General features: G+C 35.4%; 2 protein-coding genes and 1 long non-coding RNA gene across 5 annotated transcripts in view; 1 reads left to right on the top strand and 2 right to left on the bottom strand.

Moving 5' to 3' along the window:
• The first annotated feature begins 3,410 nt into the window (after positions 1–3,410).
• LOC109059877 lies at positions 3,411–4,687 on the top strand. Its single transcript, XR_002012656.2, has 3 exons — positions 3,411–3,794; positions 3,900–3,972; positions 4,216–4,687. It is a non-coding gene; the product is annotated as an uncharacterized LOC109059877 (long non-coding RNA).
• Positions 4,688–4,753: 66 nt separating this feature from the next.
• Positions 4,754–10,162, bottom strand: LOC109059876 (CCR4-NOT transcription complex subunit 8-like). 2 transcript variants are annotated; one of them, XM_042711195.1, is made up of 8 exons: positions 10,023–10,162; positions 9,483–9,579; positions 8,601–8,791; positions 7,558–7,751; positions 7,290–7,451; positions 5,867–6,011; positions 5,677–5,787; positions 4,754–5,568 (listed from the first exon to the last, which is right to left on the bottom strand). In XM_042711195.1, the coding sequence occupies exons 3-8, from the start codon at positions 8,715–8,717 to the stop codon at positions 5,440–5,442; spliced, it is 858 nt and encodes a 285-aa protein (XP_042567129.1). In that variant the 5' UTR covers positions 8,718–8,791; positions 9,483–9,579; positions 10,023–10,162; the 3' UTR covers positions 4,754–5,439. The 2 variants fall into 2 exon arrangements, with proteins under 2 accessions (XP_042567129.1, XP_042567130.1); XM_042711196.1 differs by lacking the exon at positions 10,023–10,162 and having other exon boundaries at positions 9,483–9,598.
• Positions 10,163–19,078: 8,916 nt separating this feature from the next.
• The window catches only part of LOC109046189 (protein KIBRA-like), a 49,075-nt gene continuing 44,488 nt past the window's right edge, over positions 19,079–23,665 (bottom strand). For both annotated transcript variants that reach the window (XM_042711192.1, XM_042711193.1), the window contains exon 22: positions 19,079–22,795. In XM_042711192.1, coding sequence (XP_042567126.1) covers positions 22,729–22,795 — 67 coding nt within the window. In that variant the 3' untranslated portion in view covers positions 19,079–22,728. The remainder of the gene's footprint in view (positions 22,796–23,665) is intronic.

The following is a 23,665-nucleotide window of genomic DNA, read 5'->3' as shown; positions in this document are numbered from 1 at the left end:
TGCACGTTTGTCTGAATGCATAATAAGCGCCACCTGCTGGTGATAGCTGTAAATGTAAGCACAAGAAAAGCTCACATTGTTTTCCAAAGACATATATTGATTACAATGGTTTGTCTTAAACCCGCATTGATTGCTTCCCTTCACTGTAACTGATTTACCCACATAAATGTAAAAGCTTTGATGCTAACTTAAGTTTGATCACTGTTAAAACTATAATGTCCACTAATAAGTTTATTTACTAAAAAAGGCGTACATGGAGAAAAACAAGGCAATTTTATTTCTAATATAATATCAAAATTTTCATAAAACTGCAATTTAAATATATTATTTCTATAGGCTATACAAAAAAGACAAAAAGGACAAAATAATTAGGCTGAATAAGCGATCAGCATAGCATGTTAAATGGTGGTATCCTAGTCTATGAATGGTACACCCCCTAAGCTCACAGAAGTAGTTTGACCCAAGTCCTCAGCAGCCAATGACACTGACCCGTTCAAACTGATTTTTAACGCGTACTTCACGCGTATTTAACACGTACTTCACGTGTACTTCACGCGTATTTAACACGTTAAATACACGTATTTAACACGCTGATTTTTCACGCGTAAACGACACGTATTTAACGCGTTAAATACGTGTTGTTTACGCGTGAAACACGCGTATTTAACGTGTTGTTTACGCGTTCAAATTCGCGTGTTTTTGACCAAATTTGGCCTTCCATTATGAGGTGTGATTTATGCATTTACCTTGCTAACTAAGCTATCAGTCGTGTCGATCGTCGCGTACCTTGCCGTGACCAAGGACGTGTGATGAGAAGCGCGACACTTTCGTCGCCTAACGCAAGCCGTTTTAGCATTTAAAACTTGTTTTTGACTATCCATGAATATAATTTCGGATAGTCACAATTGTAATTCCAGATATCTATATTGCAATTATGACTCGTCGTAATTGGAATTAAGATATCTACAATGTGATTATGACTCATGATATGCATTCAAGATATCTACAATGTCATTTTGACTGGTCATACTACACATTCCAGATATCTACAATGCTATTACGACTAGTCATAATCTTCCATTGACTTCCATTCAAAAATATTTGCAGATATCTTCAAATTAGTTTTGACTAGTAGTATTTCCAATTCAAGATATCTTTAAACATGATTTGCCTAGTCAAAATTCTAATTAGAGATATCTCAAATTACAATTTGACTAGTGATAATTCAATTAGAGATATCTTAAAAATGAGTTTTGACTAGTCATAATCCCAATTCAAGATATCTTTAAATATGATTTGACTAGTCAAAATACAATTTAAGATATCTTTAATACAAAATTTTTAAAGATATCCAAAATACATTTGTAGATATCTGCAATTCATTTATGACTAGTTAAATTACAGTTGTAGATATCTTGAACTGGAATTTTGACTAGGCAAATCATATTTAAAGATATCTTGAATTGGAATTATGACTAGTCAAAACCCATTTAAAGATATCTGCAATTTAATTATGGATATCCAAATCAGATTTTTGACTAGGACGAATTATATTTAGAGATATCTGCATTTAGCTTTGTGACTAGGCATAATTGCAATGTAGATATCTGGAATTAACAATCTGACTAGTCAAAATACGTTTATAGATATCTACAGTGTGCATGCATATCTTTGTTGAGCCCCACCTTAAACATTTTATTTAACCAATCCTAGCTTGGAAACTGTTGTCATCCGCAGTTTGTATAATAAAGGTCCTGCTTCTTTGGTGTGATTTTAAACAGTTTTATACAGAAGTAATTCAAAAGTATGGAAATAAAAATGTAGCTGGAGCTTGTGTAAAAGTGGTAGGCTATACAGAGAGGACTTAAATAGGCTTTTGTCCTGTTTTATATCGTAATTTTGAGACGTGTGTGCTGTGGATTAAATTTTGTTAGCCTTTATTTACAAACGAACACCTGCATAAGCATCATGTCAGCCGTTGCAACATTTAATATAATGTTAAAAGAATCAGTGTCTATTTACACTAAGTGCAATCCTGCCTTGTTGTCAGAGACTACTTACACTATCGCCCACCAACATGTGATTGGAATAGTCATAAACTCATGAACGACACAAAAACAGCATGAGTTGTAGTGGATTAGTGGTTAAAATATGTGCTTTTTGACGCAATCGACCCGAGTTCGCGTCCGCCTTTTGCCAAACATTTTTTGTCCTTTTTCAAATCTCATATCGTATCAGAAAGGCATTTATTTTCAATAAAAATCAAGGAAATAATTAAAAGGTTGAAAATAAATATTTGGTAGGGTTAGGGTAGGTGTAGGGAGGGCTTTATTGTCTCAGTAAGGTGGCATCTATTTAAAAAATTGAATTCAAATGATCATTTACACTCACCAAGTTATTATTGCGTACTGTTTTATAATGTACTACAATACTGAGGTGCAGATAATTGCCATTATTTGAAATAGGTAGTATAAATAGCAGAAAATCTTGCTATTTTAACATAGTGTAAATACAATCTTATAGTTATTTGCACTTAGTGTAAATGGCACATCGTAAAAAAAATACTGCTATTTTCACTTAGTGTCAAGAGAATCCATTGCTATTTGCACTTAGTGTAAATAGCATCTATCGCTAAGAAAATATGCTATTTACACCTAGTGCAAATATCCGCTGCCTACTGAACACAGCAGAATATCATCATCATGGATCTCTTGCTAAAATACAATACAATACTCACACCTTGTGGGCTATTTATGGAAGCTCGTTTCCGCCACTAAATAAAGAAATTAATTAATAAATAAATTAATAAAGAAATAGCTACTTTTTATCTCAGTTTTATATATATATATATATATATATATATATATATATATATATATTTATATATATATATATATTCTCGCATTGTCTATATAGCTATCGCAATTCTGAGAAAAAAAAGTCAGAATGAATGGTAAGATAAAATCTGCAAATTAGGCCTACCTTCATTTTATTAAACTACACCTAACCTACTTTAAATAAATAAATAAACATTGTTTTTCATTGTCTAAATATATAATAAATAAATTCAGACGAGCAGTTTGTGATTTTCTGCCTTTATTGAACATTACACTGCATTTGGTTTATTTTGCAACATGATTCAGTTAAAACACAGCGCTATACATACATGCACGCTGGAGACCTTTTACCACACATGGCTGCATCCAGATTTATTTAATAATCCACGAAGCACTTCATCTGGTAGCTTTTCTCTCCGTGACAACAAAAGCAGACTTTTATTATGTTGTTAGCAGTTAGTAGAGTATAGGCGGGGAGGAGCTGAGTAAATTTATTCTGACGTCACACAACAGCATTTCGACTAGGAGCAATTGCAATTCAGATATCTTAAAATATAATTGTGACTAGTCGAAACTGAATTAGAGATATCTCTAATTACATTTGCGGATGTATGACACGTCTATTGAAGATATCTATAAAGTAATTACAGATATCTTAAATGGAGTTTTGACTAGTCATAAAGTATTTAGAGATATCTTTAATCCGATTTCTTACAAGTGCAATTATAATTGCAGATATCTCTAATTGTCATTGTGACTAGTCGAATTATAATTATGACTATCCGAAATTATATTTATGGATGGTCAAACCAAGTTTTAAATGCTAAAACGGCTTGCGATATTAGAGCCGAAACGAACTCCCCCAGAAAGTTCGCTTTGGTGAGCCGTTTCGAACTGCCAAAACGGAGGTCCTGATTTTGTTCGAGATGACGTCATATCAGTTCGTTCTTCGATTTCGTTAGTATATCGGGGCCTTAAGGCTGTACTTATTGAATTCTTTGAGCTTTGATTCAGGTGCTTCAAAGAAATCTCTAACAGCTTCTTTTTGTCTCTCTTAAACAGTGAATCTCTCTACACTGACTGCCCGGGTTGCTGAACACCAAAAGCGCTCGCTGCCATTCCAGAGCTTGTCAAAGTAAGTAGCTCTGTTTTCTTAAATTAAACATTTTAACGTGCATAATATTTTAAGGATTCATGTATTCGATCAAAATTAAGAAAAATTGCAAATATTTCCTGGTAGATGCTGTACCATGATTTTAATTTTTTTTTTTTTTCTGCAAAAAATAATGCATACAGCAGCTTTAAGCATTTTTATCAATATATAATTGCACATGTGATGTATTATATTCATAGATTACATTTTTCCATCCTATTTTAGAAATACCCATTTCCGGATTTCATGGAATGTTGTATCACCCTTCTGCACATGGAAAAACACTTTACTCCATTTCCACCTCACATCCACTCCAAAGCAACAACTTTGTTGTGCAAATATGGAACTACAGAATTGCTCTGTAAAGCCTGGAAGAGACTGACACAATAACACCTATAGTTCTTAGCATTTGTGATATGCAGTTACTGTTGTTTGATATGTAAAATTCACTTGACTAATAATGTAATAAAAATCCCCCACAATTTACTGTTGTTACTGAAGCAATCATTCTTGTAATTCAGGGATTACCACGTTATTTTGTCAACCAAACCTCTTTGACCTAAAATGAATACGTTTGCATGTTCATGGTTCTCTCTAGGTTAACAGTCACATAACCAAGTAGTAAATGTAAAATATTTAATCTTTATTTAATCATTTTTTGTTTAATTTTTTACACTTTTGTAATTATTATAGTCTTTTCATCAACATGCAAAAGGTAAATTTTTTCAGAACACATGCCTTGTAAGTAGACATGAAACCATTGTGGCGATAGAAAACATTTTAATACATAACTGCCTTGAACAACACACAATAAAAACATGTACCACAAACAGTCAAGATCGTGAGACAAACAAATTTAAAACTTACATTGGACCAGTAGACTCATGTTCCCAAAGATGCCCCAAACCTGAATCTAAAATGTATTCCTTACAGAAAAAAATGCTTAAAGATAGCAGTTTCCTTTGAAAGTTTAGATTTTAATATACATACATGCTGGCATATTTTAAAAACACAACCCCACAGTCATGTGTACCAATAGGGAGAGGGCATTTCCTCTTATCTAAGTAATGAATAAATCTTGAGCCTTTCTAGAAAATATCAAAACATTTCTAAAAAGGACTGAGCATATTAAAATGCCTTGAGTCTTGTATGCCATATGATACACAAGCGCTGGTCCCATGCTTAAAACAATGGTGTTTTTAATACTGTAAAACAAGATTAAAATTTTCAATTTTCAGCTGATGGGAGAAATCCAATCACATTTGGAGTCCTGGAACGTTGCAGTGTGATGGACTACAAAGCAGAACAGAATCTGAGATTAGCTTGTTTGCATTTCCCAATGTCCGTTTAAGAATGCATGAATCATTTCAAATCATCTTTGTAAAGAACAGGAAAGAACAATATCTGCTGGGTGGGATTAAAACAAGTGCGTCATCCACTAGATTTTGGTCAGTGCTTGTTGTTGGTTTCCTCCTGCGAGGAGTTAGAGATTCCATTCTGACTTTGAGAGGAACCTGATCCCAGGCCATAGAGCCGCCCACAGTACTTGGCATCATCAATGTTGTCTTCAAAAAACAACTAAAAAGAGAGAGAGAAAAAAAAAAACACAGGACAGTGGAATAAATGTTAGGACTGATCAGCTAAAATCCCATTATTCACCTATGGTCTCATTTGGTCAATATTAACCTCTTTCATGCGGAAGAAAGCCATTCCAGTGAGCAGTGAGTCTGAGCCAGCCTGATGCTGCCTGCCGATCCTTTTTAGCTCCAGCTGGTCCGCCACCTCCTGAAGTCCACCCTAAACACAGCAAAAATCTCCATTTTTTTTTTAACAGTAAATAACGTCTCTACAACATGGGTAACTGTATTTTTCATACCTTGAGGTTTTTGCAGCTCTTCATAAGATATTTGACGTCGTAAATGGCTGGGAAGAAAAGGTTTAAGATCTGGAAGAACTCGTGTTCCTCTTCTGGCAATCGGGAATCTGTGAGCAGCTTCACCAGGTAACCAAAATCATACCCACTAGTGAGAACAGAAAGTGCATAAAAACCTTTAGAACACACTAGATGTGCCATTGCAACATACCAAATTTTTAGGAATAAAAGTCTTATTTTATTATATCCCACTTACATTTTAAAGCAACTGTCAAAACATTTGGATTTGTGCTGAATGAGAGAGGTACATGAGCCCAGGTTGATTTGTATAGTGCATTTCCAACAAACTGGTAGTTTCAATTTTCCTTTAAATAAATTTGTTTAGACTTGGCATTTATAATTAATGCATTTGGAACACAATTTGGATTTCCACCAAACAGATTTCACATTAGGTTTAAGTTGATCAAGCAAATTAACTGCACAGACCAGCAGAAAGTTGCTTGGTTTGTAGTTATGCACCAAAATTTTGGCAACAAAAAATATTTGTCTGGAACAGCAAAAAATAAATAAAAATTGGGGAAATTGTTGGAAGGGCTGAAATCATTTAACATTTGATGATCGATGATGTGTTTTGACTTCATACATGCATACATGCGATGATGTGTCGATTTCATACATGCTACGTGGATAAGCTAAGATTTTATTTTTGATTTGACGACTAAAAAAACTTTTATCTGTTTAAAAAAAAAAATATATATATATATATATATCATTTGGCCCATCTCTACTACTTTAAACGGACTTTTGCGTCAGCTGCATTTCATACATTATTGATAATGGACTTTCTCGCTAATTTTCTTGAATGTTGCCCACACCTTAAAATTTACTTATAAAATTATCTTTTCTGCAAGTTGGTTGCACCGCATGACTTCGATTTAGCAGACAATTTTTTTTAAATATTGAAAAGCAGTAATGGATTCTTATTAACAAATAACTATCAAATAACAACTTTTAACAATTTTCATAATCAGGTTATTATCTTCATTATGATCTCAGGACAGTTTTATCACCCTGATTTTTTATTTTATTTTTTTATTTATGCTCTAGCCCAGGGGTGTCAAACTCAATGCTGGAGCCCTGCAGAGTTTTTTTCCAACCCTGCTCGAACACACATGCCATGCGGTTTTCAAATAAACCTAGAGGACTTTATTAGTTGGATCAGGTGTGTTTAATTAAGGTTAAATCTAAACTGTGCAGGGCTATGTAACAAATTTAAAAACCATCTCAGAAGAGATGTATTCAAGCCATTATATGTATAAATAGCATGATTAATAATATAAATAAATCTGGACCAAAAAAAAAGGTAATTCAAGTCATTGACCCAGCAATGATTCATTTATATATTTAAAAAAAAAAAAGTTGTTACCTGTGAAACGAGAGCCACTTGACATTTTCACAAAGCACGAGGCCAGATGTCATCAGGAGCTCTGCGAAGTAGAGTGTGTCGATGCCCTCCTCCTCATGTTTTTTAAACTGCAGCCCAGAGTTCTGGAGGAGATCTATGGAGTCTTGGGAGTACATATCCTCTCTGCAAAACACAGGGCCAAACAACTCCAAACATTACTACTAGTATCATTACTGGCTAAGGCTAAATCTAAATGTACTCGGATAAGCAAGTAATGCTAGACTCCTACGTCAGATTGAACTTGAAGTTGAACTGCCATGTTGTGGTTCCAGGCAGGTAGTCTCCATCTTCATTCATAAATGTCAAGCCGAGTTGGATGATTTTTAAAAGGTCCACATTGCACCTTAGGAGCTGGTACTGATAGTCAACAGTACTACGGAACTCTCCAATGGGACGAACCACCACACCGGGAAACTCAGTGTCTTATGTACAGAAAAAAACATCAAATATATATATATATATATATATATATATATATATAGATATATATATATATAGAGTGTGCAAAGCACAAAAATGCAGCTAATATTTTTGGTAAATCACTTATACAGGGCTTGCGATTTTTAAATATTTTTAAGAAGGTCTTTAGGCTGACCAAAGCTGCATTTATTTAATCAAATATACAGTAAAAGCAATAATATTGTGAAATATTACTTTAAAAGAATTGTTTTCTATTTTAATGGATTTTAAAAGTAATTTATTCCTGTGATGGCAAAAAAAATTCAGCAGCAATTACTTCAGTGTCACATGATCCATTAGAAAACATTCATGCTAATCTGGGGTAAGTTAAAAAAAAAATTATCTGTAAGGACACATTAAACTGATATATCATGGTATCCACAAAAACTTTTAACACTGAAACATTTTTTAAATATTTAAGCAGCAAACCATCTTAAAATGTTTTTATTTATTCTTTTTTTATATAAATGTGTGGCACTTAAGGATGCAGTAATTGGCTGCCGATAACTCAGCTTTGCCATCACAGGAATAAATTACATTTAAAATCATATTCAAACAGAAAAACGTTGCTTTACATATATTGCTTTACTGTATTTTTGATCAATAAATGCAGTTTTGGTGAGCATAAGAGACTTCTTTCAAAAATGTTAAAACTTTAATTATTCTAAACTTTTGACTGACAGTGTAGATTAACAAAAAATGATCTAGTTGACCCATTAAAAGCTTTTTAAATAAGATTTTTAAAATTATTATAGGACATTTGTTATTAGACCATAGCAGACCATGATGGAACATCAACAGAGGTGCACACACCATGGCAATGTAGTTGTAATTTTGAATGATCTGTCGGATCTTCCTCATCTCCTCATCCACATTGCTGGCCCAGACCTCACAGATAATCTGACTTGTATCTGCAAGTGCAGCTGGCATGATGATGATGATGAAGGCTGAGGACCTGATCAAGTATCCCAGTGATCCTGAAGCTCTCACAGGCAAAATAAACTCTGCCAGGAAGAGCAATTAGGTTAATAAGTTTTGAATCAACTACCATGGCTACCTTTTATTCTGATTTAACTCTTGTAAGCATAGAAATATTAGAAAGACATAAATAACATATTTTAACGAAAGACTGGTGAATATTAATAACATAGACAATGTTTGCAAACTCCACCGAATTACTAAGTTACCCCAAGCAAATCGAATCTTCAATTTGCGTATATTTTTAGGGGGGAAAAAATATTTAATTCACCTTTATAGTGGGAAATACGACAAAAGCAGGTGAATATTATTGAAACACTGCTGAATATTAATTAAACATTAACATGCATAATGCTTCCAGACCCAAATGTTAACTAAACGTTAATGCATATGATAACAAACCAAACAAGTAAAAAATACAAAACCCAAAAAATCACAACACAAAAATATCCAACGAATTTCAAACAAAAACAAACAATAAACAACTTTTATTAAAAAACACAATAACTGTTCATAAAACAAGCCGGCCATGTAATATAAAAGAAAATTAACCACAGTTTTGTTGGATGGGAATGATATTAGCTTTAAATGTTAGCATCTGTTTCTTTGCTGTAGCCAAACACATGAACAGACAACATTTGCATTACAGCAAGAATATGAAACGCTACAAAACAAATATCATATTGCAAAATGCAAAGTTTCAGAATGACTAATTACCTGGCAGGAGTATAGTTGTTAGATGTAGGTGTAAAGCCGCTGTGCAGCTGGACAGTTAGCAGCGACTCTAAACACACACAACGTGCTGTTTCCGTTCCTGCGGGATTGTGGGAAAACAGCCACCAAAACTAAAGCCTTTGAATCGTTGGCAGAGCAATATGTAAAAAATAAAATAAAAAAATAAAAAAAAACTAAATAAATAATAATAAATAAAAAGCACAGGCTAGTGTCATTTAATTACTTAATATATTTGATAAATAGATAGACGGACAGACAGACAGTTTAAATGTAATTTTTTTAATTTGAACGTAATGGACAAGAGGTTGTGTGAGTGTTTGTCATGCATCTATAACCAAGTTTGAAAACAGGACCATCTGTGAACTGTATGGAATTTTAAGAGCCAAATATAAGTTTACAAACCTTAAATATGCATATTCAAACATAAAATGCAGTTTTAATAATATTAAAAAAAAACTCTCAGGTTAGGTAAAGCAATTCAAATCTGTCCAATCTCATAAGCATTCAAATTTTCATACTTACAAAATAGATCACAAAAGACTTCTCTGTGGTCTGTTCTGCTCAAGTTTAGAAATCAGAGTCTTTTGGGAGGCAAGCTTCTTTGTTATAGTCAACTATGTTACAAACAAAATACTAATATAAAAACAAAGATATATAATTTGCAAGCTTGGTTGTTTAGAGGCATCAATGCCAAGGCCGCTGGCACCGGAGAAGCTGTTCCACAGAGCCAGCATCTGATTTCCTCACTGCCCTTCAGTCCCTTATATAGAGCAAGTGGATTCCAATGTCTTGTGATGTCATGAGGTCTGGAAATTCCCTCAGAAGCTCCCTATAAGAAGCCTTCCATTTTTGCATTTTTCTCCTCCGGGACTTTCTTGTTTGATGCCTCCTGCTCTGCGTCTGCAACACAGAATTATACAATAACATCCCTTTTCTTCATTTTTCTTTAGCAAAGCTCTTACTAATACATGTTTCATTTCTAGCTATACTTTTGCTAATATATATTATAAATATTTGCTCAATAAATGCTTTAAAACAATTACAATATAAAGTGTGGTGTCTTTCTTAAAGGGGTCATATGATGCGATTTCAAGTTTTCCTTTCTCTTTGGAGTGTTAGAAGTTGTTTGTGAATAGATGAGATCCCTAAAGTTGCAAAGACTAAAGTCTCAAACCCAAAGAGATATTCTTTATAAAAGTTAAGACTTGTTCACTCCCCCCAAAATGCCTTGTTTAAACATGCCCCCACATGTCTACGTCACATTGTGGTATGATTCTCATAACGCTGCCCAAATGTTCACGCAAAGAAAGAGGCAAAACTTTGATTCTCGCTGTTGCCGCCGGTGCAATGTCGTGGAGACACTGTTTCGTTGTTTTTGTCTTGTCGCACCGTGTTCCAACAGGGACACACATCACTGTATGACAAGGGGCGTAACATTTCCTTCACACGCCAATCACAAAGCACTAGATAGCTGGCAAATCAGAGCACACCTTGCTTTTCAGTCTGTTGAGCTTTGTAAAAAACGACGCGTTTCAGAAAGGCTGGGCATAGAGGAGAAACAATAATGTACAGTATGTGAAAAAAAAATGTTTTTTGAACTTTAAATCGCATAAACATTACATTACACCCAATACACAAAATAATGTTCTTTTTAGCAACATATGAACCCTTTAATAAACCACTTTTCCAATACAACAATTTAAATATAATGTGTGATGTCTTTCTGAAAGGTGCTGTATGTAGGATTGACACTGAGTGGTTGAGAGGGCTTTTTTTTTTACCCACCCCTCCTCCTTAAACTTGACACATGCAGGCTGCCAGATTAAAGACACCAATAGGAACGAGCCACTTGACGATGAATGAAATGAAATGCACTGTGTTTCCCGCCAACTGGCAACCCGGGGTGCTGAAATACAACTGGGTAAACTGGCAGTGGGGGTTTTCACAAACCAAAACAGAGACCCACATTCCATCCCAAAACGCACATTTTCAAAGGTGAATAACTGACTGTAGCATTGTTTTTCAGATAAACAAGTATGTTAGCATGTTTCTTAAATATCTGCAAACACATTATGCTATTTTTAGGCTTTAGTAAAGTCAAAAACTTACATACAGCACCTTTAATAAACCATTTATCCAATAAAACATTTCCAATATAATAATTTGGTGTCTTTTTTAATAAACCACTTTCCCAATAAAACAATTTCAATACAGGTGCTGGTCATATAATTAGAATATAATCAAAAAGTTGATTTATTTCACTAATTCCATTCAAAAAGTGAAACTTGTATATTATATTCATTCATTACACACACACTGATATATTTCAAATGTTTATTTCTTTCAATTTTGATGATTATAACTGACAACTAAGGAAAATCCCAAATTCAGTATTTCAGAAAATTAGAATATTACTTAAGACCAATACAAAGAAAGGATTTTTAGAAATCTTGGCCAACTGAAAAAGTATGAACATGAAAAGTATGAGCATGTACAGCACTCAATACTTAGTTGGGGCTCCTTTTGTCTGAATTAAATTAAATTAAATTAAATTAAATTAAATTAAATTAAATTAAATTAAATTAAATTAAATTAAATTAAATTAAATTAAATTAAATTAAATTAATATATGAATTACTGCAGCAATGCGGCGTGGCATGGAGTGGATCAGTCTGTGGCACTGCTCAGGTGTTATGAGAGCCCAGGTTGCTCTGATAGTGGCCTTCACCTCTTCTGCATTCTTGGGCCTGGCATATCGCATCTTCCTCTTCACAATACCCCATAGATTTTCTATAGGGTTAAGGTCAGGCAAGTTTGCTGGCCAATTGAGAACAGGGATACCATGGTCCTTAAACCTGGTACTGGAAGCTTTGGCACTGTGTGCAGGTGCCAAGCCCTGTTGTACAATAAAATCTGCATCTCCATAAAGTTGGTCAGCACCAGGAAGCATGAAGTGCTCTAAAACTTCCTGGTATACTGCTACATTGACCTTGGACCTCAGAAAACACAGTGGACCGACACCAGCAGATGACATGGCACCCCAAACCATCACTGACTGTGGAAACTTTACACTGGACCTCAAGCAATGTGGATTGTGTGCCTCTCCTCTCTTCCTCCAGACTCTGGGACCCTGATTTCCAAAGGAAATACAAAATTTACTTTCATCAGGGAACATAACTTTGGACTACTCAGCAGCAGTCCAGTCCTTTTTGAAGCGAGACACTTCTGATGCTGTCTGTTGTTCAAGAGTGGCTTGACACAAGGAATGCGACAGCTGAAACCCATGTCTTGCATACATCTGTACGTAGTGGCTCTTGAAGCACTGACTCCAGCTGCAGTCCACTCTTTGTGAATCTCCCCCACATTTTTGAATGGGTTTTGTTTCACAATCCTCTCCAGGGTGCGGTTATCCTTATTGCTTGTACACTTTTTTTTTCTACCACATCTTTTCCTTCCCTTCGCCTCTCTATTAATGTGCTTGGACACAGAGCTCTGTGAACAGCCAGCCTCTTTTGCAATGACCTTTTGTGTCTTGCCCTCCTTGTGCAAGGTGTCAATGGTCGTCTTTTGGACAACTGTTAAGTCAGCAGTCTTCCCCATGATTGTGTAGCCTACAGAACTAGACTGAGAGACCATTTAAAGGCCTTTGCAGGTGTTTTGAGTTAATTAGCTGATTAGAGTGTGGCACCAGGTGTCTTCAATATTAAACCTTTTCACAATATTCTAATTTCCTGAGGTACTGAAATTGGGATTTTCCTTAGTTGTCAGTTATAATCATCAAAATGAAAAGAAATAAACATTTGAAATATATCAGTCTGTGTGTAATGAATGAATATAATATACAAGTTTCACTTTTTAAATGGAATTAGTGAAATAAATCAACTTTTTGATGACATTCTAATTATATGACCAGCACCTGTATAACGTGCGGTGTCTTTCTTGATAAACCACTTTCCCAATAAAACAATTTCAATATAATGTTTGGTGTCTTTTTTAATAAACCACTTTCTCAATAAAACAATTTCAATATAACGTGTGGTGTCTTTCTTAATAAACAATTTTCCCAATAATACATTTTCAATATATGTGGTTACAATACAAAGATATTACATATAAAGAAAAAGGAAAACTTGTAATAGGACAATTGCATATTTTCCTCAACTATATATATATATATATATATATATATATATATATATACACACATACACACACACACACACACACACACACACACATATATATATATATAAATACACACAGTGGGGCTAGAAAAGTTTGGGCACCCCTTGCAGAATCTGTGAAAATGTGAATAATTTTCAAAAAATAAGAGAGATCATACTAAATGCATGTTAATTTTTATTTAGTACTGTCCTGAGTAAGATATTGTACATAAAAGATGTTTACATTTAGTCCACAAGACAAAAAAAATAGCTGAAATTATTAAAATAACCCCATTCAAAAGTTTGGGAACCCTTGGTTCTTAATACTGTGTGTGGTTACCTGGATGATCTACGACTGATGCTCCAGAAGGAAAGGGGGGGGGGGGGGGGGGGGGGGGGGGGGGGGGGGGGGGGTTGTGAAAACTTTGAATTTGAAGATCAAGGCAAATTGTACTTAAGAGCTGTTCCGGGGGGGGGGTATCTTCTGTTGCTCACGAAGGGCAGACCTAAATGGTAAAAAAATATATTTCCACAAAATATGAAAAATTTGGCCATCTTCATCGTGTTCAAAAGTTTTCACCCCCCAGCTCTTAATGCATCTTGTTTCCTTCTGGAGCATCAGTGAATATTTGAACCTTTTTTAATAGTTGTGTTTGAGTGCCTCAATTGTCCTCAGTCACTGCTAGAAAGGGTTCAAATATGCAAAGATGCTGGAAAACTGAAGAATCTGCAGAACCTTAAAGATTTTTCTGAAGAACAGTTCTCAGTTTAACTGTTCAGAACAAACAAGGGACTCATGCACAACCATCACAAAACAAAAAAAATGTTGTGGATCATCCAGGTAACCACATACAGTATTAAGAACCAAGGGTTCACAAACTTTTGAATGGGGTTATTTTAATAATTTCAGCAATTTTTTTGTCTTGTGGACTAAATGTAAACATCTTTTATGTACAATATCTTACTCAGGACAGTACTAAATAAAAAATAACATGCATTTAGTATGATCGCTCTTATTTTTTTTTTAAATTATTCACATTTTCACAGATTCTGCAAGGGGTGCCCAAACTTTCGAGCCCCACTGTGTGTGTGTGTATATATATATATATATATATAAATATAAATAAAAACATAATATATACACTCACCTAAAGGATTATTAGGAACACCAGTTCAATTTCTCATTAATGCAATTATCTAATCAACCAATCACATGGCAGTTGCTTCAATGCATTTAGGGGTGTGGTCCTGGTCAAGACAATCTCCTAAACTCCAAACTGAATGTCAGAATGGTAAAGAAAGGTGATTTAAGCAATTTTGAGCGTGGCATGGTTGTCGGTGCCAGACGGGCCGGTCTGAGTATTTCACAATCTGCTCAGTTACTGGGATTTTCACGCACAACCATTTCTAGGGTTTACAAAGAATGGTAAATGGAAAAGGGAAAAAACATCCAGTATGCGGCAGTCCTGTGGGCGAAAATGCCTTGTTGATGCTAGAGGTCAGGAGAGAATGGGCCGACTGATTCAAGCTGATAGAAAGAGCAACTTTGACTGAAATAACCACTCGTTACAACCGAGGTATGCAGCAAAGCATTTGTGAAGCCACAACACGCACAACCTTGAGGCAGATGGGCTACAACAGCAGAAGACCCCATCGGGTACCACTCATCTCCACTACAAATAGGAAAAAGAGGCTACAATTTGCACGAGCTCACCAAAAATTGGACAGCTGAAGACTGGAAAAATGTTGTCCCTGGTCTGATGAGTCTCGATTTCTGTTGAGACATTCAGATGGTAGAGTCAGAATTTGACATAAACAGAATGAGAACATGGATCCATCATGCCTTGTTACCACTGTGCAGGCTGGTGGTGGTGGTGTAATGGTGTGGGGGATGTTTTCTTGGCACACTTAAGGCCCCTTAGTGCCAACTGGGCATCGTTTAAATGCCACGGTCTACCTGAGCATTGTTTCTGACCATGTCCATCCCTTTATGACCACCATGTACCCATCCTCTGATAGCTACTTCCAGCAGGATAATGCACCATGTCACAAAGCTCGAATCATTTCAAACTGGTTTCTTGAACATGACAATGAGTTCACTGTTCTAAAATGGCCCCCACAGTCACCAGATCTCAACCCAATAGAGCATCTTTGGGATGTGGTGGAACGGGAGCTTCGTGCCCTGGATGTGCATCCCACAAATCTCCATCAACTGCAAGATGCTATCCTATCAATATGGGCCAACATTTCTAAAGAATGCTTTCAGCACCTTGTTGAATCAATGCCACATAGAATTAAGGCAGTTCTGAAGGGGAAAGGGGGTCAAACACAGTATGGTGTTCCTAATAATCCTTTAGGTGAGTGTATATATATATATATATATATATATATATATATATATATATATATATATATATATATATATATATATATATATATATATATATATATATATATATATATATATATATATATATATACAGGTCCTTCTCAAAAAATTAGCATATTGTGAAAAAGTTCATTATTTTCCATAATGTAATGATAAAAATTAAACTTTCATATATTTTAGATTCATTGCACACCAACTGAAATATTTCAGGTCTTTTATTGTTTTAATACTGATGATTTTGGCATACAGCTCATGAAAACCCAAAATTCCTATCTCAAAAAATTAGCATATTTCATCCGACCAATAAAAGAAAAGTGTTTTTAATACAAAAAAAATCAACCTTCAAATAATTATGTTCAGTTATGCACTCAATACTTGGTCGGGAATCCCTTTTGCAGAAATGACTGCTTCAATGCGGTGTGGCATGGAGGCAATCAGCCTGTGGCACTGCTGAGGTGTTATGGAGGCCCAGGATGCTTCGATAGCGGCCTTAAGCTCATCCAGAGTGTTGGGTCTTGCGTCTCTCAACTTTCTCTTCACAATATCCCACAGATTCTCTATGGGGTTCAGGTCAGGAGAGTTGGCAGGCCAATTGAGCACAGTAATACCATGGTCAGTAAACCATTCACCAGTGGTTTTGGCACTGTGAGCAGGTGCCAGGTTGTGCTGAAAAAAACGAAATCTTCATCTCCATAAAGCTTTTCAGCAGATGGAAGCATGAAGTTCTCCAAAATCTCCTAATAGCTAGCTGCATTGACCCTGCCCTTGATAAAAACACAGTGGACCAACACCAGCAGCTGACATGGCACCCCAGACCATCACTGACTGTGGGTACTTGACACTGGACTTCAGGCATTTTGGCATTTCCTTCTCCCCAGTCTTCCTCCAGACTCTGGCACCTTGATTTCCGAATGACATGCAAAATTTGCTTTCATCCGAAAAAAGTACTTTGGACCACTGAGCAACAGTCCAGTGCTGCTTCTCTGTAGCCCAGGTCAGGCACTTCTGCCGCTGTTTCTGGTTCAAAAGCACACGCCTGTGCACGGTGGCTCTGGATGTTTCTACTCCAGACTCAGTCCACTGCTTCCGCAGGTCCCTCAAGGTCTGGAAACGGTCCTTCTCCACAATCTTCCTCAGGGTCCGGTCACCTCTTCTCGTTGTGCAGCGTTTTTTGCCACACTTTTCCTTCCAAACAGACTTCCCACTGAGGTGCCTTGATACAGCACTCTGGGAACAGCCTATTCGTTCAGAAATTTCTTTCTGTGTCTTACCCTCTCGCTTGAGGGTGTCAGATGGCCTTCTGGACAGCAGTATTACCCCTGATTGCGGTTTTGAGTAATGAACCAGGCTGGGAGTTTTTAAAAGCCTCAGGAATCTTTTGCAGGTGTTTAGAGTTAATTAGTTGATTCAGATGATTAGGTTAATAGCTTGTTTAGAGAACCTTTTCATGATATGCTAATTTTTTGAGATAGGAATTTTGGGTTTTCATGAGCTGCATGCCAAAATCATCAGTTTTAAAACAATAAAAGACCTGAAATATTTCAGTTGGTGTGCAATGAATCTAAAATATATTAAAGTTTAATTTTTATCATTACATTATGGAAAATAATGAACTTTTTCACAATATGCTAATTTTTTGAGAAGGACCTGTATATATAATATACAACAGTTACAATATTTATAGACCAAGGAACTGAGAGAATATATTAGTTACTGAGTTTTTCAACTTGATGGACCCCAGAGACAGAACCCCTGCGAAGACCTCATCACATCGACGACCATCGGCGAACCAGACAAGACTTCTGCACCTGTGTTGCAGCCTGGAATTAAACCATGCCAAGCTGGTTTTGTCAGGCCAGAGGATAACTGGCCCTTTGACTAAGCCTGGTTTCTCCCAAGGTTTTTTCTCCATTTCTGTCACCGATGGAGTTCTGGTTCCTTGCCCCTGTCGCCTTTGGCTTGCTTAGTTGGGGTTGCTTGACTGATTCCACAAACACTATTGAAAGAGAGCTGAACTGGATGATGACATTAGTGAATCATCAATGAATTGACTTTAGCTGGAAAAATTACTCTTTGTAAGTCTTCTTGTATAATTGACAAATTTTTTTCCTGTTTGACACTGTAAAGCTGCTTTGACACAATCAGTATTGCATAAATGCAGTACAAATAAAGGTAACTTGACTTGACTGAGCCTCTTCAAGTTCCACAGAGAAGACCAAGTGCACCAGATAAACCTGATCTTTGATGCAGATCATAAGTAAGATCATAAGTATATTTCAGTACATTTACTTTTTCAGTCAAGGCATGTCAAGCTTTACAGTTCAAAAGATAAACATTTGAAGACAATGCAAAAGTCTTTCCAATAATCTTGAATAATCTTCTGAACCTTTTCCCAGTAACTTAAGATTTTATCACAATGAATCCCAAAACACATGCATCACTGTGCCAATGTCTGTCCAGCACTAGTAACATAATTGAGAAGAATTTGGGAATATTTTATGAAGGCAAACTGGGGTTAAATAAGTCCTGTGAGTAAACTTATAATTTTGTTCTTGGGCTGAAATTGAAACACCTTCAGGGAAAACATGTACAAATAGATAACCACTCCTCAAAACAAAAAAATTAGACAATAACCAAAATAAACCTCTAGATTCAAAAGTTTAATCACCAACAATGGAAATCAATGCATAAAAATAAAAGATTTAGCTATAATTGTATAATCCACATTGAGTAAACTAATTGGACAATAAGAAAAACAGACAAATCCAATCACCATTATTCATACATAAAAATCAAACCAAAAACCGCCAACTACCAATATCCAGTAATAAAATTTGAAAAAAAAACATTATGCAATTTTAAAGCATAAATGGAATCATTTGCTGAAAATGCCCAATATTTTGCCCATTTTTGATATTTTACTGTAAGTAACTGCACATAATAGTTGGAATGAGAAGAAAATCTTATTGTCTTCAAACATTTCAGTACAGGTTAATCTACTATTAGGAATTAACACAAAACAAACATTTGAAGAAAGGAATTTTTTTATATATTTGTTGTGAAACTACAAAACATACTATTGTGCTGGTGATATATTTACAATTCTGGTTGACAGTACAGTGTCGATGATAAAATTCACAGCTTTCAGACGTCTCACAAGAAAAGAAAGACAGCACACCCAAATCACAAAAGTGCAATAAATACAAGCTATACTTCTCAAACCATCTCTGTGACCAGATTAGGTTCTTTTCCATCATTAATACAAGTTTAAAAAAAAAAAATTAAATGCATTGGAGTTTATAAAAGTCCTACTGTGAACAATAAACAAATGAATCATTCATGACTATCAGCATCAGATACTGACAGCATTTTTTTGTTTCCTTGTGATTATTTTGAGCAATAATTACATGATTTATGCATGATTGGACCAAGCTTCCAAATAAAAAATAAAAAAGGCAAATATTATGTCCTTATGAACCTCAGAATTGATAGTTGAAGAGCACCTAATCAATCAAGACAGCTCTCTCCAACACATACTGTGAATGGTAGATACTGTACGACCAGTGAAAACATAAGACATTTTCTATTGTTCGAGTTCGCTAAGAATGAGATAAACTTTAGTGCTTCCAGGTAAACAGTACAAATTTAAAGGGGACCTATTGTTTCTCTCACATTCAAATAACCGTAATAAAAACTGTAAATCTGAAAAGCTCTGGTAAAAAAAGAAGAAAAAAAAGTACCTTAATTAAAAATGCCAGTCAGAAAAATGCACATCACACAGCAGCTTAAACTGTGCTGGTATGTAGTCTATGTTTGGCAGTGTACTGTCTTATCTGGGTCTAATATGCAAAAATAATACATTAAAGAAGAGAAATGAAAAGGAAAAAAAAAACCTTCGCACTCTAATGAACTAAGTTAAACCACTGAGTACAATGGCTTCAAAGTGAAAGCTGTATGATGCTTCTAGATATCAGATATTTGGCTAAAAGCTTTGGGACAGCATTTCTGTTGGGTCTTAGATTTTGTTTATAATGTGCCGCCATCTCCTGTCCATCTCCTAAACCATTTTTAGGCAAATTTACAATGGAGAAGAAATTAGGGTTTCATAACCAGAGTGCTAGTACAAGTTCAGTTCCATCTGTATGCCACTAGGTAGAGCAAGAGACTAGACCATATGCAGATGAAGGACGGCTTTTGGACCATCCTTTCCAGACTTCACACTAGTTCCAGACATTGTGGTACCATTTTGGAGCATATCATGGCCCAGTTAGTAATACGGGTACAACTATGCAACATAATGAGCGTAGAAATAATGCTACTACAATTCCAATGACGTATTAGTTGATCTGAGGTTGAGCCAAGGACAGTACATTCAATATTTCTTTGAGAAACAAAGACATAAAGCACAGGAGGATCACATTAGGAACATAATTGTACATGGGAAGGCGTACCAGCAGGGGGACTGAGCCAATGCAAAACAAAGATGTCAAGAGCACAAACTACACCTTAGCCAAGTAAGTTGGAGATCAACTGGAGACTTCATGTAACATTTAAATGTGAGCAAAATCCATGAAATTGGGCTGGTAATAGCATTCAGAACGGGTTAAATTAGGCCAACATTATGTACAAAAAATGTAAATCAGTATCAAATAAAGGGTTGCATCAACTGGGGCATTTTTAAAGTGCTACATTCAAACAAACATCTTGGCCTGTGACGCAAAGCTATTGTTCAAAAGGGGTTTTAATGACACGGTAGTAACATTCATAGTCATCTATTATCAAGATACTTACAAAAAAAAAAAAAATTGGATTTAACTGAACATTTTGCATGTAGATGAAGAGTTTAGTGAAAATCAATATTAGATTAGCATAGAGGGAGTGCTCATCTACATAATGCAAATCAACAGTGACTCCCCTCCGTATGAGGAGTCTCCAAATGTTCCACAAACGGATCTCTGCAGTGGCGTGCGATACATTATTAAGTGTTTACAGGGAAAGCTGGGAATCAACTGTGTGCCTTCACAGCTTTCAGTGCCTTGGATTGTTGTTGATGTTTTCTTGCCGGTTCCAAATTTCAACACTGCTCTACATAAATGGGTCAAACTCACAAAAACTGTCCAGATCATATTTTTCTCCAAAGATGAAAAATAAGAAATTACAAAAATGACACCTTTTTATGGCCATTAAGGATTTTGGATTTTGATGTGATTTATTTTCAGGTACTAGTCTACCGAAAGGCATTTTTCTCACTACTGTAAAAAACAAAGATCAAATTTGCTATACATTATGATCGTATTATGATGGTACTTAATTTTGCTCTTTTCTTAATTACAAAAAATAGTCAGTAATTAGAGAGAGAAAATAATTCTCATTACAATAAAGCATTTGACTGCCTAAAAGCAATGAGGTTTTCTTCACATTATAATATATATTTTTTTAATTTAGGGAATAATGTGTTTAATTGCTATCAAAATAATCTTACATTACAAATCATTTTATTGATTTTATGCAAATCCTATGCAAAATATATTTTCCTATATTTATATTGTTTATGGGGTGAAATATTATATATATATAACACACCACAGACTCCTCTAGTACTGGTAGGTAGCAATTACAATAAGCTTTGAGAAATGTTAAGATATTGGCTTTGACAAAGGAAATGATGCTACTATTACAGTAGGTTATTAGTCACATACAAAGCTTGAGTTTGTAGTCTGGAGCTAACCTGTAGAGGGTTGTGAGGGGTGTTTTTAGATTAGAAGAGATCCAAACCAGTAGAAATTAAACATTATTAGAACAAGCCACTGTAGGAACTAGAATGGGAAGTTAAATTCTAAAAAGACGCTTAAAGTTTTCCAAATACGCAACAAGAGCTAGTATATGGGATAATACGATTTTAGTGTTCACAATGTGCTTTTTTGCTTTATTCTCTATATTGATGCCTTTTCTATTAAAGTGCTTGAACTATCTGATATTCTACCTGAGAATCTGTGGAACTAAGTGCAGTTTCTACATCATTTTACGAACATTAGCACTAACGTGTCTTGTTTGCATATGCAATTAACAAAACGAACACGGAGAACTATTAGCAATCAATGTAGTCTACTAACCGGTCTAGTTAACTCATGCTTTAAATTCATGCTTGCTAACATCTGTAACCATTTACAAATTTGAAAAAAAAAAAAAAAAAAAAAAAAAAAAAAAAAAAAACTATTGTTGAATATAAATGTGGAAAGATGTGCTTGTTTTAGAGGGACGCGACTGGAATAGCAGGATTTACGCCCACTCAATTTGTCCTGAACCCTTGTGCTATGAAAAGTAGTACCGTAAGTATTTGTATTCACATCTTCAAAAGTTACAGTAAGTTGTCCTGCCCAATTACCAGAGCAGCATGTTTCACACTTGATTCAAAGACGAACTGGCATTTTTGAATGACCAGTAAAATACCTAGTACAGATACCGACATACTCTTATTAGTAACAGAACATGGTGAAAAAAAAAAAAGAAAAAAAGAAAAACACGGATCTATACAATTAGAATTGAGAGTTAAAACCCAGTGTTTTAAAATTACATTTTTCCAGCCCAACATATATTTTCCTGTCACACCATTCTTCATAATACCGCCAGATGTCAGTTTTGTCTCCATGGAAACAGCAGTTGAGATGGATATCTGCTACACATCGTCAGCTGGTAGGTCAGGAATGTTTATCTTTGCCCTGGTGAAGAAGGCCATCTTCTCTCTATGAGAGATTACAGCAGACAATAAGTATAGCTTGAAACTGAATGATGTCAGATATAAAACAATGGAAAGCTTATTACTTGACATTAGCTCTGTTCCAAATCGTAGTGAGCTGCCTACTCAGAAAGAATTTTAAAGATGCACTCCAGATGTGATGGCTATTAATTTTGTAACTTGAATGTGCAGGGCTTTCAGTGTTATTCCCTTCGAGTTATTTTTAGCTGTACAAAGCTCATTATTCTGCTTTATACACTAAACTGGTATTATTTACAATATCATTTTAACGTATTGTCAAATTTGCAAACATTGATTGGTAGCATAAATAGTTTTATCATATGCTGCACTTTGTTATTCTTCTAGTCATTAACCTATAGCAGTTGATGAATCAGAAGTCTTACACATTCACAGAAAACCTCTGCATTGCAAAATAGGGTTGATATATAAGTAAATCATAAATAATAATAATAAAAAATGTTCAATGTAATTGAAAATGTATTATTTCAGCCCAATATTTGTGCATGTGCATGCATGTCATGTCATGTGATTTTATACTAATGGACCCTTTTCACATTTCCGGGGTTCTTGGGAGCCGTTGTTGTCTGTGACGAGTGGGGCGGGGCCGAGAGCCGTGGGAACGGAGCGAGGCCGGTGGAGTGATTGGGAAATGAGCGACACCTGCTCCACTCACCGGTCTCGAGTCCCACGGAGGAGATCGGGAGGATACAAAAGAGGAGCGACGACAGTGAAGGACGAGAGAGGATCAGGCCTGGGTTTTATTTTGTGTTTGGTTTTTGTTTGTGCGCGGCAGTCGACCGTGAGGGGCTGTCGCGCTGTTTTGGGTTTATTTTGCAATTAAAGATTTATTTGAATG

The sequence above is a fragment of the Cyprinus carpio genome, chromosome A21 (assembly GCF_018340385.1).
Source record: "Cyprinus carpio isolate SPL01 chromosome A21, ASM1834038v1, whole genome shotgun sequence".
Lineage (NCBI taxonomy): Eukaryota > Metazoa > Chordata > Actinopteri > Cypriniformes > Cyprinidae > Cyprinus > Cyprinus carpio.
Note: the sequence above shows the minus strand (reverse complement) of the source record. Positions and strands in the feature narration are given on the sequence as shown.

Excerpts from the sequence above, each read along its gene's own strand:
- LOC109059876 (XM_042711195.1), bottom strand. The coding sequence starts at position 8,717 with ATGCCAGCTGCACTTGCAGATACAAGTCAGATTATCTGTGAGGTCTGG. Across the intron at positions 7,752-8,600 it reads ATTACAACTACATTGCCATG|GACACTGAGTTTCCCGGTGT; the intron begins GTGTGTGCACCT and ends TTCTGTACATAA. Across the intron at positions 7,452-7,557 it reads AACTTCAAGTTCAATCTGAC|AGAGGATATGTACTCCCAAG; the intron begins GTAGGAGTCTAG and ends TGTGTTTTGCAG.